The following is a 20644-nucleotide window of genomic DNA, read 5'->3' as shown; positions in this document are numbered from 1 at the left end:
GTCTATTCACATGTCGGTGATCTGCATGTCAATAATTCCATCAGTGCTATTGCAACAATACACAATTTAGAGCAAAGCTTCCATAGTTGAAACATTCTGGCGACAGGAATCACAACTCGGGGAACTAACACTGTACATGCGCAAAAGTGTAAAATAGATTGTCTCCTGTTTGACGAAATATCGCAATTCACGGACATTGTTGAACTGAACCAGTTTAGACATGCTCCCCTTCCCCGGTCAAGCGGCCTTGGGATGCTTTCTCAATCAGCACCAAATGAACGGCTAGTCCACAAGGCCGGAGATTGAATAGCGGCTTGCTGTGGAAGTCAACCAAACGACAGACTCATTAAACAAAAGCTATTGTTCTGCTACTCGGTGAGAATATCTATTTCTTGGTGAATTAAACGAACAACTCTTTGGTGTCGATAAATACTATCATTTGCACAGTTAGTTTGGACAGGATACTCTCTCGTTTATAGTGGTTCGCTTGAACTGATGTGTTGCACCAGGCCGCCTCACGTTTCAGTTTGTACAACATTAGGGATATCGCAATACTTTGTTGTCTAGACGTAACAGACTACTCATAAGGTTGCAGAAAACTCTTCGATACCCTACAAGGGAGAAACCGGTCGCTGGGTATCAAAGAGTTTTCAGCAACCTTATGAATAGCGTGTTACGTCCAGCCAACAACTTTTTCGTGTATTTTTTCTCCATGTAAGCTGATGTCTACCCCATCTATGCGGAAAAATGTCACACAAATGCCCCCAAGAGAAAGCGTTTCCGAGATGGGGGGGGGGGGGGCGATCTTGGCCAGTTCGGAATTCACAAGCCCTCCGAAGGAAATACTACATTTAGGTCTGGAGGCTTCTTGGAAGATGAAAATGTGCCCCTATCGGTCCTCAAAGCCCACACTGAAGGTTTACATAGATACATAGTTTACACTGGAGTCCTGTTTAGAATTGCGACAGAGTCAGTTTTCACATAACGCAACGTTTATGTCCCTTGGAGCGACTTACGTTAAAATCATACGGTCGGGAGAGACTGATTAAAAAAATAGTGAAGTTTCGTTGAGTCCCGACTTCCAAACGATCAGAGCGTCAGTTGCCGCACGCTCTCCTGCTGGTCGGACGACGAATGGCTCCGTATCCTGGCTCTCTTAACATGAACTTTCAGGGAACGTGCTAAGATGTGTGAACACTGCGTGGACTGCGAGTGGACGAACTGAGTGTTCGAGTGCTGAAGAGTGAACTGCTGACCCGGTGATTGTAATTTGTGCAATTCGAAAAAGGCGTCTAGCTCTCTGACCACCGGTCGGCTAGATGTGAGCTGGGAATGACCCTGGATTTTTGTTTCAGTGATTTCTAACCTAGCGACTATAGGGTGTTGACTCAAAAGGACAGGTTTTACTCATACAACACCGTGGGCTTGTTGTGTGTGGACTTATCACCTTGATGAACTCCTATGACTTGTTCAAGGACTGTCGCTATTCATATGCCTCAGTCATTATTACTTGGATATCTTGGAGATTAAAACAGAGACTATCTGAAAACTTTGAGTGGTCGTTCATCCGGGTTGTGGGTAGTTATCTTGGATCACTAAACATCGACTTAATCGTCCAAATGGCTAGAGAATAATGAATTCGAAGAGACAACCTCAATATGTTTGCCTGAGATATTCTCAAAGGCAAAGTGACTAACAAGGTTTAAATGTGAAATGGCCAATGATCCCAAAAACATTGCCACACCCACGTTTTACTTTTTTGGTGTTCTGGATCAACGTAATATTTTTTCAAATTCTGGGACTAGTTTCCAGTGGGATGTACCATCTACTCGCTAAACCTCATTCAATGCCATCCCCAAGGAGTGAATTTAAGATGGAAAACATGGATAGCCCCGTAAGTGTGTACCTAAACCCATTACCTACGCATAGCGTGTTGGATGTCTTTACCACGAGACCAGACTGTTGATCTTTTGGCAAAAGTATGAGGTGTCTCAATCAGCTAAATGCCTTCCTCCAAACAAAAGATTCTCGAGTAACAGCATGAAGGAGCGTTATTGAATGTTTTGTTCTGCAGCAATAAATTGTGTGAATAGGACTCTGGCCAATTCAGTCACACTTTATTTGGCCGATTAATCGCAATCGTTTTCGGAGGTCTACGATGACCACAACCACACGATAGCGACTTGGCATCATCCAAAGCGTCAAAAATACTCATTTCATTCCAAGTGATTACTTTTGTGACGACTGCTCGCGTTACAGCGTCAAACCAAGTTTCAATCTACTTTGTGGATTATCAGAGAAGACTGGACGAACGAAGTCATGGACGACTCTTGTCTAACCTGATTGGATATTCGTACCAGCGCCTCTAAGGTAGTTCACTTTTGGGCTAGTCACTTTTACAGTTAGTCCAGCTTTATGCGTATAACCCGGAAAAATGTATCCCCACAAACGATGCCCAGACCAGCCACTATCAGTGCTACTTCCAGTGGACTACTCATGCATTCCAGTCTGAGGGTCGCGGGGAAGGTATCTTTTTTCTCCGGATTGTACTTCGCTAGACGGAAAAATGTACGTGAAACGGACGCCGATAGCCTACATTTATATTCACAAGGAAGATCCGAATTCCAAAAGACCCCAACGGCAACTGAAACATTCTCCCGAAAACCGAAATCAATCTTCCGCCATAGATAAGCCTAAGACGAATAGCAGTGCCTCAGTTGATTTAAAGAGAAAGAGACTGGTTGACACATGTTTGTTGTACAAATGAGAGCAGAAGTAAACACCTACCGACTGATTGTAAATTACAGGACTGCACGGAAGGGCATGTTTGAAAAAGACAAACCTCATCACTTTGAAGTCGTCGTGTGATGATCACGTGCCTGTCTGTGTGTGTGTGTGTCGGGAATGGGGTAGGTAGTGACAATGCTATCGCGAGGATACGAGATAACCGACCGATAGTTCAGTGAGCTGGTCTCGAACGAGATGTGAAATTGAAAGCCCCAGGGTTTAAGAAGTTTGTTCTATACACGAGATAGACTAATGAAGAAAAAACAGGCCAGTCATCGGGTGAACTAGACAAACACACACACACGCTGCGGGGACGTATTTACCAGAAAATACGAGGATGACTGATTGGAAGAAATGCAAGAGAGGTGCAACAGTTGCTTGGCACGAATACTGCAGCAGGGTTGAGTGGATGACAACAGAGTAAAATTAAGTTCGCATGGCCAGTAAATTTTTGTGATAAAGGAGCACGTAGGCATCGGTTTGCAATACGTGTTCAAGACTAACTGAGACTATTTTCTGGTCATCACATAGACACCATGAACCGGGTCCCGAGCGAATGTAGGCGGTGTAGTGACCTGAGTTGGTTTGTCCACTGTGATTGAGTACGGCATACAAGGAATACCTTCAGGGAGAGAGAAGATTGTGGGGACAGATAAGGTTTGGTGTCCGATGTAATTGCAGCACAAACAAGTCAACAATAGCTCCTGTTTAGGTTGACTACAATTGGATAGTCGCATAATGCTAAAGCTAACAACCTGAAGTTTAAAAAGAAAACTGGGACCGGTATAAACAGGTAGGGTAGTTGATAGCTAGGGGAGTGACCCTCTTAGGGGCAAAAGTGAGCTTTGTGCCCAAAGACCTACAGAGACACAAATTTCTTACCCCTGTCTCTCTTCCGGTTCTCTGAGTGCCTTACATAACTTGACCGTAGTGTGGCGAAACAACATATAACAAATAGTCACCCGTACGGAGCCTTCAAGGTTGTTCGCACCGGACGTACAGGTGAGTAAGTCTTTTTCTCACGTGATGTACCACAGCGCAAAACCCTAGAGTATACAGGAGAAACTATCCATACAATAGACCAAGACAACTCAGTAGTTAAGGCACGAAATTACCAACCGGGTAGTCCGTGGTTCGAATCAATCCCCGGCATCCCAACTATTCATGTTTAGGCTTGGGCAACCTGGCGGTACCTCATCCCTCATACTTCCTTCACGTGGCATGGCAGCCGAGTACCGAAAGTGTTACAGCTGAACGATTATTCTTCTATTATTCAGACAAGCCGCTATCGCACTGTCGAATAACATTTATGATTGGCATGTAAGTATTGAATGCTTATGTTTGAACAAGAATCACAAAAAAACGAAGCTGATTGGATATTATCATTTGCACAGCCTTCAGTCACAAACGCGTAACAAGGAAATTGATATTGAAAAACGGATGTGAAAGGATCTAGAAACCTAAGTCTGTTTGCACGTATTATGGATGGAAGAATCTGCCCTGGGTGGCTGGACATTTTATTTTGGGATCTTTTTACCAGAGCCGCTTCTGCATTATATCGACTGGCACGTTTACAGATCACGGAAGTTTCAGTACGCGGAAGAAGGCCTTCTGCGAACACAGAATTGAGTTGCACGGTCGAATCGTGACCGCCTCATCTGTGGCCAGGCATTGATAGTGAACGAATCTTTGCACACAAATGAGTGCTTGGTGTAGAACCCCAGATGCGGTCTTAGGATTAAACAGTCAAGTGAGTAGTCACTGCGTTGGTAATAGATCCCTTGGATCCGGTCAGTAAAAACGGGTTATACCCTTTATTCTTTTGCATAACTGTCGTAGAGACCTCAGCTGAGTAGCTGTAAGCCAACCAAGTAAGGAGCTCTGCAGTTAGCTCCCCCTTGAAAGGACGATGATTAAAACAGGTTACCTTTGGACTATGACTGGTTTTGTTAAAATAGTTGTGATGTCCATATGTTTTGGAATGCAATTACTCTTCCCTCGCACGACCATTGATTTTTTCCGTCTGAGACGTCATCACTCGAGGAACGAGTTAATAAGTGCACATGTGATGTGAGTTTCGTAATTGAAGGATGAGTGACCTTGTATCCTGTCTGTGTTACTAGATGGTCTAGTCTTCAACCATTATCCGGGAGATTGCGCGGTTCAATCTCCCTGAAGGTTTGTGAGATGTGCAGTGGTGATTGTTCCCAAAAAGGTTTTTTAGCCTGGTGTGGAAGATATGCAGGAGTTGGAATGCCATGCGCAGAAAGTGCTCACTGTACACTAAGGGAAATATACGATGTTTCGATTATCAAGAGTAGTCATCACAGAAACAAGTCCTTAGACCAATGGGCGTGTGACAAATCTTGCAGTGTAAAAACGAACCCGATAGTTGTCAGTCTATTCCTGAATGTTAGTTCTTGTGGTGTAAATATCTGCTATGAATTGAACATCAATATATAACCAGGAACCAAGAATTTCACTTATTATGGCTATCATCTCAGGTGGCTCTGCACTCCAGTCTGTGCTAGTGAGTGGAATTCAATAAGAGAATCATGGAGTTCAACAGAAAGTGGAGAAAAGTAACTTTATTGAAACTCTATCATAGTTGCTCGAGTATACGCTGCGAGGTGATTGCGGAAATTAGTGCTTGTAACTGATTTGAAAAGCGTTCCACTTTGAGACATACTCATACCATAGTGTTCATATTCCACTTGAGGCTTGTTGAAAATGGATGCGCCTGCACTATGTTTCTCGTGTTAGGTACAGGTCTAGAGTGTATCAAAGGCTTTTTACAGGCGCACGCAATTTTGACGAAAGAACACCTCAAATGAGAACCCAAAAGACTCGTTCGATAGCCAGTAACAATCTGCTATTCGATCGACTGCCTAAGGCCATGCCCTAGAACGGGCGTGAACAAATAGGTGCTATTCGACCGAGTAACTGAAAGTGCACCGACCGATTTTAGAGATCGGTGACTACGGCCTCGGCTACCATCAAAAGGTAGCATAAGAGGTAAGCTCACCGAAATACCAATGCAAATTGGTCGTTGCACGGTCTGTCCTGTACAAAGACAATCGTTGAGGATTCGCCACCTCTCCATGTCTCTATGAGTTCTCGTACACAGCAGGCCTCAGCGAACGTATTAGCATAAGTATGAGATCTAGGTGTCCTAGACGACCTTATGAATTGAACAGTTTAGTGCAATCCTACTCTGAGCATGGTCAACACGTCGACAGTTATGAGGGAACGGTGACTACCTTTTCGAGCGAACGAGCAAGGTCTTTCTTTTGGTTAGTTCAGTGGAGTCAGGAGAAAGTGCACTTACCGATCGGACCAGGCTGAACGATCCCCATCAACCTGATGTAGGTAAGGGGCCAGATCCAAATCTGCCGGAAATGTGATTGATGTGTTGATCTTCGTATCGTGATGACAGCGCTGAAATGAGTGAAAACGGTGCCGTAAAAACAGAGTTTGGATTCTTAGGTTGTCCATAAGCTCTTCTCATAGGAGTCGAATATTATGGGGATATGCGGCATGCAAACATGATAAGACAACAGACATGTTGGTGTGTAACACGGGAAGTGTCAAGAGCAAACATTGATGACCGACCGTAAAACTAGCGGGAGAGAACATCAGTGTGGGATTAGGCTGTATATGCGATACTTCTATTGTTGTCTCCAAAACAGGTTTGTGTGAAAGATGAACTCGCCTCAGTCTTATTCATCAGTGCGCATTGACTACGGATAAATTGGGAGCACCCTATCACAACAGCCAGCGGAACATAGCGTTGCCAATAATACAAGCAAAACCACCACGTTGGTTTGTTCAGCACATGTTCACATTGTACATTTTCAAGCGCGCAAAAGATCCAAAACACAAACATCGTGAAGGTAGCATGCTTTCGTTCGGACAACGAACACTAACTGATATACGAACTGGTTAGACCACAAGTCACTTAGTTTTCGTCGTGGGTGATAGGTTTGGTCCAAACCTAGCGACAGTAATACATCCTTTGACAAGCGATCATTGTTCGAGAGAGTATAGGGTTTGTTGTTGGTATAACTGCCATAAGTCTTACTTTCAAGTAGAAACAGAGTACATTGGGTAGGTGGAGAAGGCTGAACTGCTTGACTGCTGGCCGACCCACGTTGCACTGTGAACACAAGATAAGTCCATCAATTGATTCTGGGCGAAAGTAAGAGGTCAGGCAGGCCTGAAGTGAGGTGGATCCACGCTGAATCACATCCAGTGAGAGGTCCAGGAAAGGATCAACCGTGGATGAACTATGTCCACAGCCTTCATAGGATATGACAGATTCCAAATCTCCAAAGAACACCTGTCAAAAAGATGACGTGTGAGTGTCAAGGGATATGCGGAAAACGTAACATCGGAATTGTGAATTAAATGGATCGGAGAAGCTGTATCCAAACGGGAGCCAAGAGCTCTTCGGCTTTTGGTTTTCACGATACTGAATACCGATCAACCGGTATGGAGAAGGAGACCGATCGCACGACAACCCTGGTATGTATCAAGCTAGTTGTGTGCTGAGAACTGTTTCGACAGTCGAGGCTAGGGGTGCAGAGCAAAAAGCGGACCATCGAGTCACAGGATAACCATTTTCTTGCTTGTATGGACTGTATTGGGTCCAGAGTAAGGCAAATGCTGAGACGGATGACCGAAATGAACCAAAACAATGACGCAACCGACCCCACCTGGTAGAATTCTAACCCTTGTGTCCACCACTCTTTATACGCTTACATGCTGAATGAACTCATTCGCAGCCTACTTCGTGAGATAGATGTGTTCGTCAAAAAAAATCGCTGCCCCGTGCATACTACATCCATTTCAGATAGGATTATTAGCTAGGACAGATGAAGTTCAGTAGCCTTTGATGACTTCAGATTTTGTGGGAAACTCTGCGATCAGACCGAAGGCTCCCGAGAAGTGAGGTTAGTTTCTTGTATTGTGAACAACGATCACTTTATCCGGCTGGATCAGCACCAACAGTTCAAGAGATGATTGTGCACTGAAGGTGGTAAAACTGGTCGGCTACAAGCGTCAAGCTTGAGTTGGACACCTAACGATACTAAGTAATTCATGGGGAAGAAGCAAACTGGAAAATATGTTAACAAGACAAAATGGGAACTCACTTGATGGACAATGCAGTCGCAAGACTCTCCACTGTCACGAGAGCTGGAAACAGACGCCTGAGAACTGGCCGAATCCGATGTGCTCGATTCGGTAGGATGTACGTGTTTGGCTGCCGCCCGTTCATTTAGAGTCTCCAACTCTTTATCGCAAACCGATAGGTGTGAAGAACTGTCTGAGTGCTTACGGGACATTGAAGGCTTGTATTCTGACGAATTGTTAGAATCCTCAGACAGTCGACTAGCTACAAGTCGCCGTTTAGAAGGTGGTTCTTGGTCGTGAAGTGATTCTGGAGAGAGAGAGCGGTAGAGATAGGCAGCGGTCGTACAAAAACTATTTATTTTTTCATGTTGAGATGTGCGGGCACTTTTCGCGAGATGTCTCGGAAGAAAACCAAAGATGAATCTATGGCAAGATGTTTCAAGTACTGATCGGTCTTCACGATGCCACCCAAAGCATTGCGCACCCTTCAGAACAGCTTAACATGAGGTCTAGTCACTTCTGCATTTCTGATGACCCACAGTAAGATTCTCGTCGGACCACATTGAGAAATTTATCGGAACATTTTAAAAAGTTACATAGATTGATGGTTGAGGGAAACTTAGACAAACTAAAATGGGTCGATACAGCCCATTCAGCGTGATTCACTTTGGACTTGGGAGATTGTAAATCGAATTGTAAGTCTACCGGATACGACTATCTTTTCGGAGTGTTACTTGAAAGGGAGTATAACTGGAGAGAAGGGATTATCTGTAAACTGAAACCTGTTGAATATCGTGCTATTCATAATCAGTATATCGACCCAGGTGGCCGATCAGCGGACCATGTGATCGATTATTACTTCGATCCCCATAGAAGCCTTCAAAGTGGTTGAATAATCTGGATAAATTGTGCACATGCCATGCAAGAAGTTATTTAACGCCGACACTAATGCCAACCGGTTGATTAATTTATTCGGACCAGATAGTTATTGTTGATATGGGAAAGACATTTCGCTTGCTCAAAGATACATACAATCGTCCCGTGTAAAGAAAACGTCTAGACCAGACAGATTAATATGAAGTGAATGAAGCTCCTAAACTCCCGAAATTTCCCGGTTGTCCAAACATCGGTGCAGCAGTGTGCCAATCTATTGTGCTTTGTGGTATGATGCCTTCAATAATGTGCCAAACCACTTCAAACACAATGTCCTCTCGGTAGGACACACTACTGATAAGACGACCGAAAATTCTACAGCTCACTCTCGGTTTTGTCCTTTATCGGACAGGCGATGAATGTGGAGGGGTTACAGGAGAATATTAGTTAAAAAAAGAAGCGTCTCGTTCGAAGTCATGCCAACAACAGTTATCGTCAGACAAGATGAATCCTAACGTATGTAAGAATGTTTGGTATGGAAACACGCGTGTACAGACCAACAACCGAGGAAAGGACAATCCTGAATGCTCTTCAAGGCGCGGTAAGCGCCAGCACAGTCAAGTCTCGCACATCATGCACAATACCCGTCATACTGAGTCTGGTGTGAGATTCAATGGCAAGAATGTACACTCAACGCCATGTACCACGCATAAAGTTGTCGTAAGTACGCAGAGTCCACAATGGCACCAGTCACTGACTGTGACCTTAGGGAATCCCAGTCCAATAACAGCCTTGGCAGATTGAGGAAAGCAGATCCCTCGATAAGAAATGATCATCGGTTGGTGGACTAAAGGGTCGACATCACAACCAATTGCACGTAGGACTGAGATTATGGCGAGGAAATATTCATCAGCACCATACCTCTGCTTCTTCTCATTCCACAAAGCCACTTCGCGCCCATCCGAGACTATGTTTGCGTTTCTCACAGTTCCTCGACACTCCCGAACAGCGATTAGTCAGGCTTGATGAAGGATGTCGAAGTATGTGCTCCCAACTCCTCAGAGACGGTGTATCCCAGGCGGCGGAGACTTTTTGTGAACTCCCTTGCAACCCGATTATGACGAGCACATCTAGCATCATGCGTGGTCCGGTAGGATTGCAAAATATACACCAAACTCTCTGGTTGGCCACAGTTTTCACGACAAGAAATCGTCTGGCCACCATGGCCATGCCAAACACTTTTAACTCCTCCTAAGCAGGTTGCATCAGAGCTAGATACCAAGGATAACTATCCGAGGAAACATTCGTTCTGGAAACACAAGCCATCGATTCAAAAGTGGCGAAGGGACCAAACCTCGTAAACGACGACCGTCAACGCTGTTGTGCAGACTATCACACCGAGCAGCCACCAGCTCTTCCTTGGTGTTTAGGCACGCACCATGGACTCGGGTCGGAAGGGTGAGACCCCGAACAACTCAAGCAAATGCGAAATCGTTGACCACATAGCGTAGTACTCAACACTGGCTAGAAAGGAGCTTTTCCATACACGCTCTCCGCTGCACCGAGACTGTTGCACTCAGACTTGGGATACCAAGTCTCCCATGTTGTTTACAGGCGTGGATGTAGGTGATCGGGGTGTCCTTCAATGGACGTAGCTAGCCACGAATAGATTGCCTGAGGTAGTTATCCAACCTTCCTAGTGTGTTTCGGTGGACTTGGTCGATCAATAGCGAATATGTCAGCCTCGTTATCTGGTAGTTCCTCGTGACCTCCATTATTTGATGCGGCTACAACGGGGCACGCTTTACCTCATCGAGCAGTTTGAACAGGTGCTGCCGGTGGTTAAAGACCCCTTTCCCCTTGGAAATAAAGGGAATGCCCGAATATGTTACGGTGTCTTACGGACTCAGAGGAGTGATGAGTTCCTTGGTGAAGCGAAATGGTTCTACAGAGACTGCTGTTACCTGATGTTTCATGTCCCCACAAATCACCATCGCTTTCGTCTTTCAGGCGTTTGTCTTCATATCATCTCTTCCCAACTCGACCGGGGCAGCTTCAAGCTTCCCTTCAAAGTGAACCTGACTTTCTGCACACACGACCCAGTCGTCAGCAAAGGTAAAAGCATCTACTAGGGTGTCATGGAACTGGTATACTAGTTGCGGCATCAACAATCAAAGAACCTCATCCATTTCCACGATGGACAATAATGGGGAAAGTGGATCTCCTTGTCTCTGTGGCAGAGCTCAGGAATTGGGGAAAACTACTACAGCATTCTCATAGGACTGTGAGATGTATCGAACTAGAGATGACGGTGCTCCAAACGCCTCGGCAGATCTGACGATTGTGTCATGGGAGACCGAATCAAACGCTTTCGAGATACCATCAAACGCCAAGCTGAGGTTAGAAGCAGTCACTGAAGAGTGACGAAGCAGGGTATGTAACAGCGATGTAGCTTCCAAGCAAACGTCTCGATACACAAATGCAGTTGCAATCTACAGTTCCAGAGACCAGCATGAATGGATCACACGTAGATCGGCCTCAGTTGATCCGATAAGTCGGATTCGGGACCTATGGGACTAGGATAATACGAGCATGGCACAGATGTGGGGGACAATTCCCCATATAATAAGAGTACGTTGAAATACCCAGAGAGCGCATTAGCATTGAACCGGTGGAGCATCCTGAGCGTGACATTGTCCAGGCCTTGGGACGAATAGCCCGTAACACGGATCGTACGGCCGACTTCCTCTCCTGTGATTGGCTCGATCAAACTCCAATCGGATGGTATTACTACGCGACTTCGCCGGCTATCCACGCGTCCCGGAGCTGAGAAAACCTGTTTCCAATACTGTTCGGCGTCCAGGGATGGACTGCAGTTGCCTTCGTACGGATCCTTTCATGACCCATCGAGCACAGCAGACGTTGCATCTTTCCGTCTTTGGTGGTGTAGGTTCTGGATGGCGGTGTAGTTGGCTCGTAGGATCTGCTTTCGATTGACCGACATTCGATGGGCTAACTGACGATGGCGTCGGGATACAGTTTTCCAGAGGCGCAGAGGTCCAGAAACGACAGGACTTGCTCCGTGTCATGATGCCAGACCGTAACCCTTGGGCAAATGCCAGAATGTCAGCACTAGCAAGCGAACTGTCAGCATAGGATTCGAAGAGTGACACGGCTCAACCCATTGTTTGTTTAAATCAGACGCTATAGTCGTCGGCTTCTGAGAAGTAGGCCGCTATTTGATCGATGGTTTAGTCAGGACCTCCATATGATGATTACTCCTGTTGTGCTTACTTGCATTATGCTGGGTGGGGTGTGCGTGCTGGTGATATCGACTCAGGCCAATCTTCGCCGGAAAAAGGAGGGCAAAATCGGCGCAGGCCAACTGGGCGACCATGTTCGTACCAACACTTTCATTGTCGTGAATTGGATGACAGACTACCAAGCCAGCTTTCAGTTTGCAGCATTTGCCACATTCCTCACTCGTGAACCGAACGGCTCTTTCCTGTGTACTGATTAGAACTAGTTTGGAGGCGCCAGATGATTCGTATTGTACATTGTCGAAAGCAACCAGCACATTGAAACCAAACAGGGTGGCTAGCCCTGTCTGGAGTTGCCGAACTCAGCTCATCCAGACTGACGTCGGGGCTACCCAGTCCAGATGCTTACACCTCATTTAGGCAATCTGGATAGAAAATAACAACTAGAATGCCATTGACATCGGTTAACAGCTATATCTTGCAGCGTCTTCAACCAGGCGCAGTGGGGATAACGCAGTTTTCATGCTAGAAAACGAGTAGCACCGACGGCGTCCAAGCGTCTTGTAATCTCTTCCATACCTGACAAGCAGTGGCGAAACCTCTGTTTCGCTCACACCTGCATATAGGCACCTTGCTGATTTTCAGGTTATGCTGTTTAGTGATGTTCCCCATTTGAACAGGTTCATTGTTGCACGTCAACGAGCAGCGTAATCCTTTAACACGCAAATAGTTACTGATTCCGGGAAATAAACACCAAAATCATACGAAGTCGCATCAACTTAGGCAGGCGATTTGATTTGATTCATTATTGCCAAGATGGTCCTATAGAGCCACACTCGCACTTTAATAGTGCACTTGGCTCAAAAACGTATTCACGATCACAAGCCTGTTCACACAAGACTGCAAAAACGGTATGGTGGACCTGGAAAATCTGTCTCAGGTCACGCTATCGATCCACAGAGGTCAGCTGTTTGAGTATTGATTTGTAAGTCCACCGGTACTTTGCGCAAAGTTCGTCAACACGAAACAGGTGAAACGGTACGACTAGCTATCATCCAAAAGATGTCTACAGTTTACGAACCGGAGTGTGGTTCCGTAAATAATTTGGTTATACAGAAATTGCCCAACATAGAATTATTCTGTAAATGGCATGGAATGGTCATCTTGAACAGATGTTCCCTACCATACACCAAAAACCATTCGTGAAAAGTGGGGATCCGAAAGTGTTAATGCACTTTTCAGTCCATAAGTGAAGTACGTTTATGCTGAAAGGCTGAGGCGCACTGTACAACAAACTTATACCCGTTGAGAACCACCGGCAGTGTGCTAAATCCGACCTTGCTGGATACCATACGGGTTGGCCGTGAAAGGCTGATCAACAGCATGATTAGCCTACATCTAGACACGACATACGGTCATCATCCTCCGATAGTTCAGCTTCTTGCATTGCCCCCCTTCTTTCTACTACTAAGTCCGCCCATCCCATTGACAACTCTCTTTATAGGCCCACCAGCTAGGACTGATGACTCCGTTCGTCTAGCATCGGTTTTCGCGGCAATATCTGTGCATCATCCGGCACTGACATCCTCAGGCAGCTCGAAATCAGCCTTAAAGCCTCGACACTTAGTCTATCTGGGTGCTTTGAATGTTCGCACTCTGAAGCAAGCAGGGCAATAAGCTGCTCTTGCTGTACTACTGGACTCGCTTGACATTGGTGTGTTGTGCATCAGAAATAAGGACTGCAACAAGGCCAATGCAACAGGATATGCATGGGCTGATATCATCCTAAGTCACCGAGCAAAAGGATCCTTGCTTAAATAGATACCCACTGGTGATAGTTTCTGTGCGGTTCGTCTGGCAACATCAATGAAGGAGTCTCACAGGTGAGGATTTGGTCGATGTCTGTCCTGTCTACTTACGACCCAGCCGACTGTAGTTCTGACAATTTTACGACATTCTGGTGAGGTAGGAGCTCATATATCGTCGTTGCCGGAGGCAGAAATGCACAAGCGGGCAAGCTTAGCGCATCAGGAACACAATCAGGTAGGGTGTACGAGATGTACGGACAATGGCGAACGATTGCTTCAACTTTGTGCTGACAGCAGACTGTTTTTATGCAGTACTAACTTCTGAAATAACCGAAGTGGTCTAGCCTCGTGGTGTCCTCAAACGGCTACGAACCGAAGGCATGGATCAAGGTCTGACTGCCACTCGTTTTTGGACATATATGTGGATTCCAACCATGCGCTCAACGGCAGTCACTTCGCAACCGAGACTGGCAGATGTGGAAGTTAGACAAATTAATCCGCATTGTCTACGGGGTTTCTTCCAGATGCTCCACTATCAGATGTGAATCAACTATGGAAAGAGATCGCCTCATCTTTGTACAGTGCTGGGAGTTTTGCCAGTGCCACGGGGCTACCACGCCAAGTCAAGAACTGAAAATCAGACCGAACAGTGACACCGTTTGAATCTCGGAGAAATGCCCCTGCTGGTACGAACATAATTTGGCCCAATGAACTATCAGACTTCAAGTGGAAGTGAATGTGCGAGCCGACCGTGAAGACTGGTGGACACGGAAAGCCAAGAAAATGATAGAGGCTCAGAAGTCCGGGAATGCCCGAACATTGTTTCAATTTATCCGTGCGACCGGTCCACGGAATCCACTTGTGAGCAAACCATCAAGGATCAAAGTGGCGCCCCCATCTTGAATAAAGAACGCCTCGACCGCCGGGTCAAATGCTTCCAACAATAATTCTTGTGACCAACCGCTGCCACTTATTTGGATCCTATAGCTGAAGCGGAACCCTAGAATGTGAACTTGGAACCCCTTACGTCCTCGGAGGTTTATGACTGAATATGTTCTCTCAAGCGCCACCGAACTCCTGGACTGGATGACCTCCCACCTGCATTATTAGAAGATGGGGGTGAAGTCCTTAGTCAGCGCTTGTCTGATCTATTTTCCTGCATCTGGGAAAAGCAGACCGTCTCAGAAAACTGAGGAGATCGGTGATAATACGCACTTTTTTTAAAACGGGGATTAGCTTGACCAGTCGTAACGAGACCCTAGACATAAATGTCATTCGTCGCCTTACGGTGGTTCGCTAAATAATGACACGAGAGCAGCAGCGGCCCTGCAGCAGTTCCGTTGACCAAATCCTCACACTCCATTAAGCGCTAAAGCAACGCCATACGTATAAACGGCCCACAATCTCAGTGTTCCTAGAAGTCCAAGGCGCACTGGACTCGGTTAACCGGTCTGTTCTCCTTGATATGCTTGCATAGAAAGGAATAACCCGGAAGTTTGCGAACATAATAAGTCCTTTCTTTCTTAGACTTTGGGGCGTGTGATACCACAACATAGAGCTCTCAAAGCTTCCACAAAGTAGTGTCCATCGAATGTACCCATTCTCTTCATTCTCATTTAATTTCACGACGGGCGAGATGGTGAGTCGAACGCTGGAAGGTCTTCAAAATCTTGGTGTTTCGATAGCTGCTGACGAAAACCCCGTTGATTTGGAATTTGCGGACGACCTCGCTAACGTGTTCGCAAAAAAGGCGCAGGTGGTTTTAAATATACTGGCAAAAATCATCTAGTCCTTTGACATGTACTTTGCTGCAAAATACGAGTTCTTCGGGTAGTGAAACGGAGATGCGTCCAGGTTTTTTAACAACGCTTTCTCAGAACGACTGGTCACGTAGGCTGGCATCGGCAAGTCCGTAAGGAGGCAAGTAGAGGCGAGAGTTTGGTTGTGCGACAGGGACTTAGATCAAAGAATGTGTCCATTACCAGAAGTTTCGATGGCTGGACTGTGTATTATGCTTGCGGGAACGTCGTTTCCCGAAGAGAGTGAGGTTTTCCGTGCCAGATTCAGAGCGATGAAAGCAGAGTGGTCAACCTTTGACCTGACGGAATTATAAGACTACGGAAAGTCTGGGCAATGTCGCTGCAATTCGCCTTCCAGGATGGGAACCGCGTGACCTTCACTGCGTCTGGTTGTAGACGCTGATAGTCGGTGTCAATGGCGTTCTTGTTGTCACTTTCCATCCAGATTACCTAAATGTGTGCCTGGTCTGAACGCCTCGGAAAGATTGTTAGGGTAGAACTAAATTCATTCCCTGTCCACTTCTATTTCTTTCTTCGCAGTAGGGCTTTCAAATAAACCATTGTTGTACGGCAGCAAAGCATCAGTGTCGAAGACTTATGTTATATGCTGTCGATGATGATGATGATGATGATGATGATGATCAAGTGAAGATTTCTCCGACAGAAGGCAAGGAAGGGATTCTTTCTTTTCTGAGCAGATTATTTATGGTTTGTAGGTAGCGGAGAGAAAAGAGGATGAAGGTTTCGTTGGACCGTCTAAATCTCACCTCTGCATGCAACATAAGTTGCACAGAAAGGGAAAAATCCAGCAGGTGGCATGGGTCTCCCATCGGGAGACTGTTCAGCACCGGACAACGCAGTGAATTTAGTGTGTGGGTTCATCACACTGTCCAGCAGTAACTCATGGTCAACGATGTTCCGCTGCTGACGAAAAGGTTACGAGTCAGAATCTACTTAGAAATTCGTGAGATGTGTACTACTGACGAGACGGCTGTACAATAAATTTTAGCTTTTCACTTACAGGATAGAAGGAAAGGAAACGATCAACTGGGGTATGTTAAGTCAGATTTAGACTAACGGACCATAGATAGACGCAACTGCAAGAGATTAGGAGTTCAAGTAGCAAGGTTGTTGTATGATCAGACAGCGAACCACCGTATTCAATCTTTGTAAGATGAGTAATCCCGGTTGCTGTCCTTGCAAGAAGAGTGGCTAAGCGAAGCGTAATAGTCCACCAAATGGGATGAGTCGTATTTGAATCGAAAAAAAACAGGTTGACGTCAGCTGAAGCACGACTAATGAGTTGCTCGAAAACGAAACAAAGACAAGCGGGCTAATGCGGGCGCTGTTACTAGTTAGAATGACTCATTCCGACAGTCTACATCGCATAGCTCAGTCGATCAGGCATTTCGAAGTCATTATTCTGTGGTTTTTCCACTAACACCCTGTTTGTTGGATTCGCAGAAGATCCACTGTTTCGCCAGAAGACCTCATGTGAGCCATTAGGCATCATTTCACTCTTTAAGCTTAGTTGGCCCCGACAATAGTAAATACGGTCATTTAATGAGCTCCAGGAACCTTAGCTCGGAAACCTGCGTAGATTTTTGCAATAGTACTCCGAATTTGACAATGTCCTAATCGGGCCGTTCTTGTTAGAGGAGAATATTAAGAGCTCAGGTGGTGTAGCTGATTGCCGATTTGTTCGCTAAGCCTGTTAATTCATTTGCAACAGTTTCATCACCAATGGAGGTGACGTCAACTGTACATAGATGGGGAGCTGTGTAGACCGTTGTGTAGGTTGTTGACGTCACCTCGGTCGGCGAGGAGATGTTTGCAACAAGCTTGCCCAGCTCAGCCATCAACAATGCGACAAGTGAATGCGATAAGGAATTAATCTTGTGAATAAGGATTGCACTTCTAGTTGGCTGATGAGCCATTCACAACCTACAAACCAGCTTTGCGCACAAATCTCTTAAGCCACCATTTCTGTGAGAAAATAGAGCACACCACAAAGGAAATCACTCTTTTTTCTATCCAACTTCTATACTACACTTTTGCATCGTGCAACAACGAAAAAATTAATTGACCCGATCTCATTCAGAAGCAAATAACGGTGGATGATTCGCAGCCCAAACCAATCTGTTCATGAGGAACTTTCAACAGAGTTAAACCTACCTCCAAGTGGAACGTGTTCGCCTATCAGATGCCCATGGATCAGAGTCAATAGGGTGATGAGAAATTCGTGCGCATCGCGTTGTTCGTATCCGGCCAAGTGACTTGCATGTAGCCAGATAGCGTACAACAAATTGCTGGGGACGAATGGGGTGACCACGGGGCTGTATATCTGAAGAGAGAAAACAAACGAATGCACAACTTCTTGAACAAGACGTGGCTTACGGCAAATCCAATGTATTGGAGAGGAGAGGTACTCACTTCTTGTGTGACGCGGATCATTTCACAAGCCAGACAGCTGCGAGATCGAGCGGGATTATTGCACCGGTGTAGATCAGCAAGAAGATAATCGCGCAGGACGGGGGTGTGTGTAAGTGCCTGAATGACCACGTTCAGAAAACACGTGTTACCCATGTTGACCAGACCACGGGTTGCTAGCAAGGAGAGAGGATACAAGTGAGTTGCAAGTAACTCTCGGGGAAGCTTAGCACAAGAACATAAGTAACATCGGTTTAATCGAGCTATTAAGCGAAGAAAGTCTAGTAATGCATTTTCACCTACCGAATTCTAGGACACGCCATTCGAAGAAATCTGTCGGCTAGAGGACGACTTGTAATCCTGTAACCACAGTCAACAGACAACTAAAACCTGACTAAAACCAAGCGCCAAGAAAGGTACTTTGTTCTCCAAATGCAATTGTAGCACGACAAATACTTATAAACATTTATGGTGTATGTGGGACTTTCTCTTTTGTGACGATCCTACCTAGGGTGACCTATTTCGATATTAAATAAAATGCAGGAAATCAGTTGAGGACAGAGCAATCGGATTCGAATTACGCGTAGTGGATAAGTTATTTTAGTTCATTTTAACGACGGTCAATCGCGTACGCAAAGACATACGATGGTTTGGGTCGCCGCAGCTTATGGTAGCAGATAGCGCAAGATAGAAAGCAATAGATAAAAACAAATAAAGAATGCAAGAACAGCGGACTAACGGTTAGAAACAAGAACAGAGGCACAACATCGCCAGTCGCTGCATGGCATCAGCATATCGGTATGTACCTCCAACAACCTTCACCAACCTTGCCCATGACATGCATCAGTGGATCATCGTCATTATCATCTTCAGCTGCAAGTCGCGCACATGTGGTGCGGTGGTTTACAGCTACCATCCGCGCGGCTGGTAATGGTTTATATATTTTGCTGCTAAATCACTGTTCGGTCTCCCCCGGCTCGTTACCAACCTCCGTTTGGTTGTGCGAAAAGGGCTCCCCGAGGAAGACGGTTGACTGACACATGCAGCATGTGACTAGGTCAGTGCAACTCCTGGAATATGATCAGTTAATCTGTCGTGGGCGATTAAATTTCTTTCGGAAACCACTTGACGTACGTCAGCATTACTGATCCAATGTTTCCACATACTCGAGGGATGTTCCGAAGACACAAATAGTCAAATACGGAAAGCTTCTCAACACCCTCAATTCACGATGGATAAGTTTCTGACCCCTGTAACAATATGAAGTACACCGCAGCATTCTAAACTCCACCCTAAACGGATAAGCTGATGTCATGCCTAAGCAGGTTCCAGGAAGCTGCTCTAGTCTTCCTCATCCGGATGAAAATATCGTCCTCAGATACATCACCAGGACTAAAACAGCTACCCTAGTAGATGAATTTATCCACCACCTCAATCGGTTGATCCGCAAGCATGAGTTTCGGGTTGGAACCCGCCCGCTCCCACACCAGTGTGGAGCGCATGCCAAATTATTAGGCGGAATTAGTAAGATTATTTAGTGTTGTCTGTATTACAATGGCGCCAGATCCAAGAAGAGCTACGTCGTGTGCGTACTTAACGTCTATCAGCGAATATCCCAAGGGCATTTTGACAAACAGACACTAGAGGCTGGGAGCGAGTCTTCCAAAATGATCTCGATGACGAATTTGAACAGAAAGCGTGAAAGAGGGCAGTCTTACCCCACACCACTTGACGTAGTGAGCTCAGGCGAGAGTTTATTGTAGGCCTTTGCACGTCCGTGGAAGTAGGCATATAGCGCTTTACGGAGCGCGGAGAATTTATGAGGGACACTGCCATAGCATCCAGCGTTAAACAAAACCGAATTCAGCTTTCAAGAAGAGAAAGACGCCCATCGTTGCTGTTGGATGTTAGATTCTTGTTGCAGAATTTTGCGAATATGTGATCGAGTATTCTCCTGCGGGGTGAGACCCATCTTGTCTATTTAATGAACCTACCTGTCTTTGTGTTCAATCAGCCTTCTAAGGATGAGGTCAAACAACCCTGTCGCTGGAACATGCTCGTAACCATAACTATGTTGGTTCGTCGCACAGAATAGGTGAGCAAGTTCAGGCCGATACCGCTAAGCTATGATAGTTCTCCGAAGATGATGGATTGTCATGCTTCCTGCTGAACTGCTACNTCGATCGCACTATGGATAGTCGGAATCAGATCGTGTGCCTTAGAGGAGCGGTACCTTAGAGGAGCGGAATCGCGGCTTTCCATCAGTGGCTGGATGTGTTGAAAACTCAATTACCTTATATAATTGTTTACAAATCAACCTGCGTTAACGGAAGAATTCACTAAACAACTAGATGTGCAACATCTTCCAACCAAATTGGGTACAAAAAGGCCGCCTTATAATTCGGGACGATATTCAATATTTCTAGATATTTGCAATGTACTACTCATAAGGAAACTACTCACAAGGTTGCTGAAAACTCTTTGACAGCCCACGACCGGTTTCGCCCTTCTTGGGGCTCATCAGGTAGGCGCAGTCCCCGAGTTTCCGTCAACC

General features: G+C 45.7%; 2 protein-coding genes across 2 annotated transcripts in view; both read right to left on the bottom strand.

The window, feature by feature from the left end:
- Positions 1-2740: 2740 nt before the first annotated feature.
- T265_04882 (hypothetical protein) lies at positions 2741-19139 on the bottom strand (the record flags this gene model as incomplete). Its single annotated transcript, XM_009169742.1, has 7 exons — positions 2741-3409; positions 6116-6225; positions 6869-7126; positions 7941-8227; positions 17836-18004; positions 18094-18353; positions 19079-19139. 7 exons carry the CDS (start codon positions 19137-19139, stop codon positions 3214-3216), a joined length of 1341 nt encoding a protein of 446 aa, XP_009168006.1.
- A 463-nt stretch (positions 19140-19602) lies between these two features.
- Positions 19603-20644, bottom strand: part of T265_13624 (hypothetical protein) — a gene marked incomplete at both ends in the record, with an annotated part of 18497 nt that continues 17455 nt past the window's right edge. The window contains 2 exons of the mRNA XM_009169779.1: positions 19603-19730; positions 19816-19919. Coding sequence (XP_009168043.1) covers positions 19605-19730; positions 19816-19919 — 230 coding nt within the window. The remainder of the gene's footprint in view (positions 19731-19815; positions 19920-20644) is intronic.

Source organism: Opisthorchis viverrini, assembly GCF_000715545.1.
Source record: "Opisthorchis viverrini unplaced genomic scaffold opera_v5_86, whole genome shotgun sequence".
NCBI classification, from domain to species: Eukaryota; Metazoa; Platyhelminthes; class Trematoda; order Opisthorchiida; family Opisthorchiidae; genus Opisthorchis; species Opisthorchis viverrini.
This window is presented reverse-complemented; position numbering and strand designations above follow the sequence as displayed.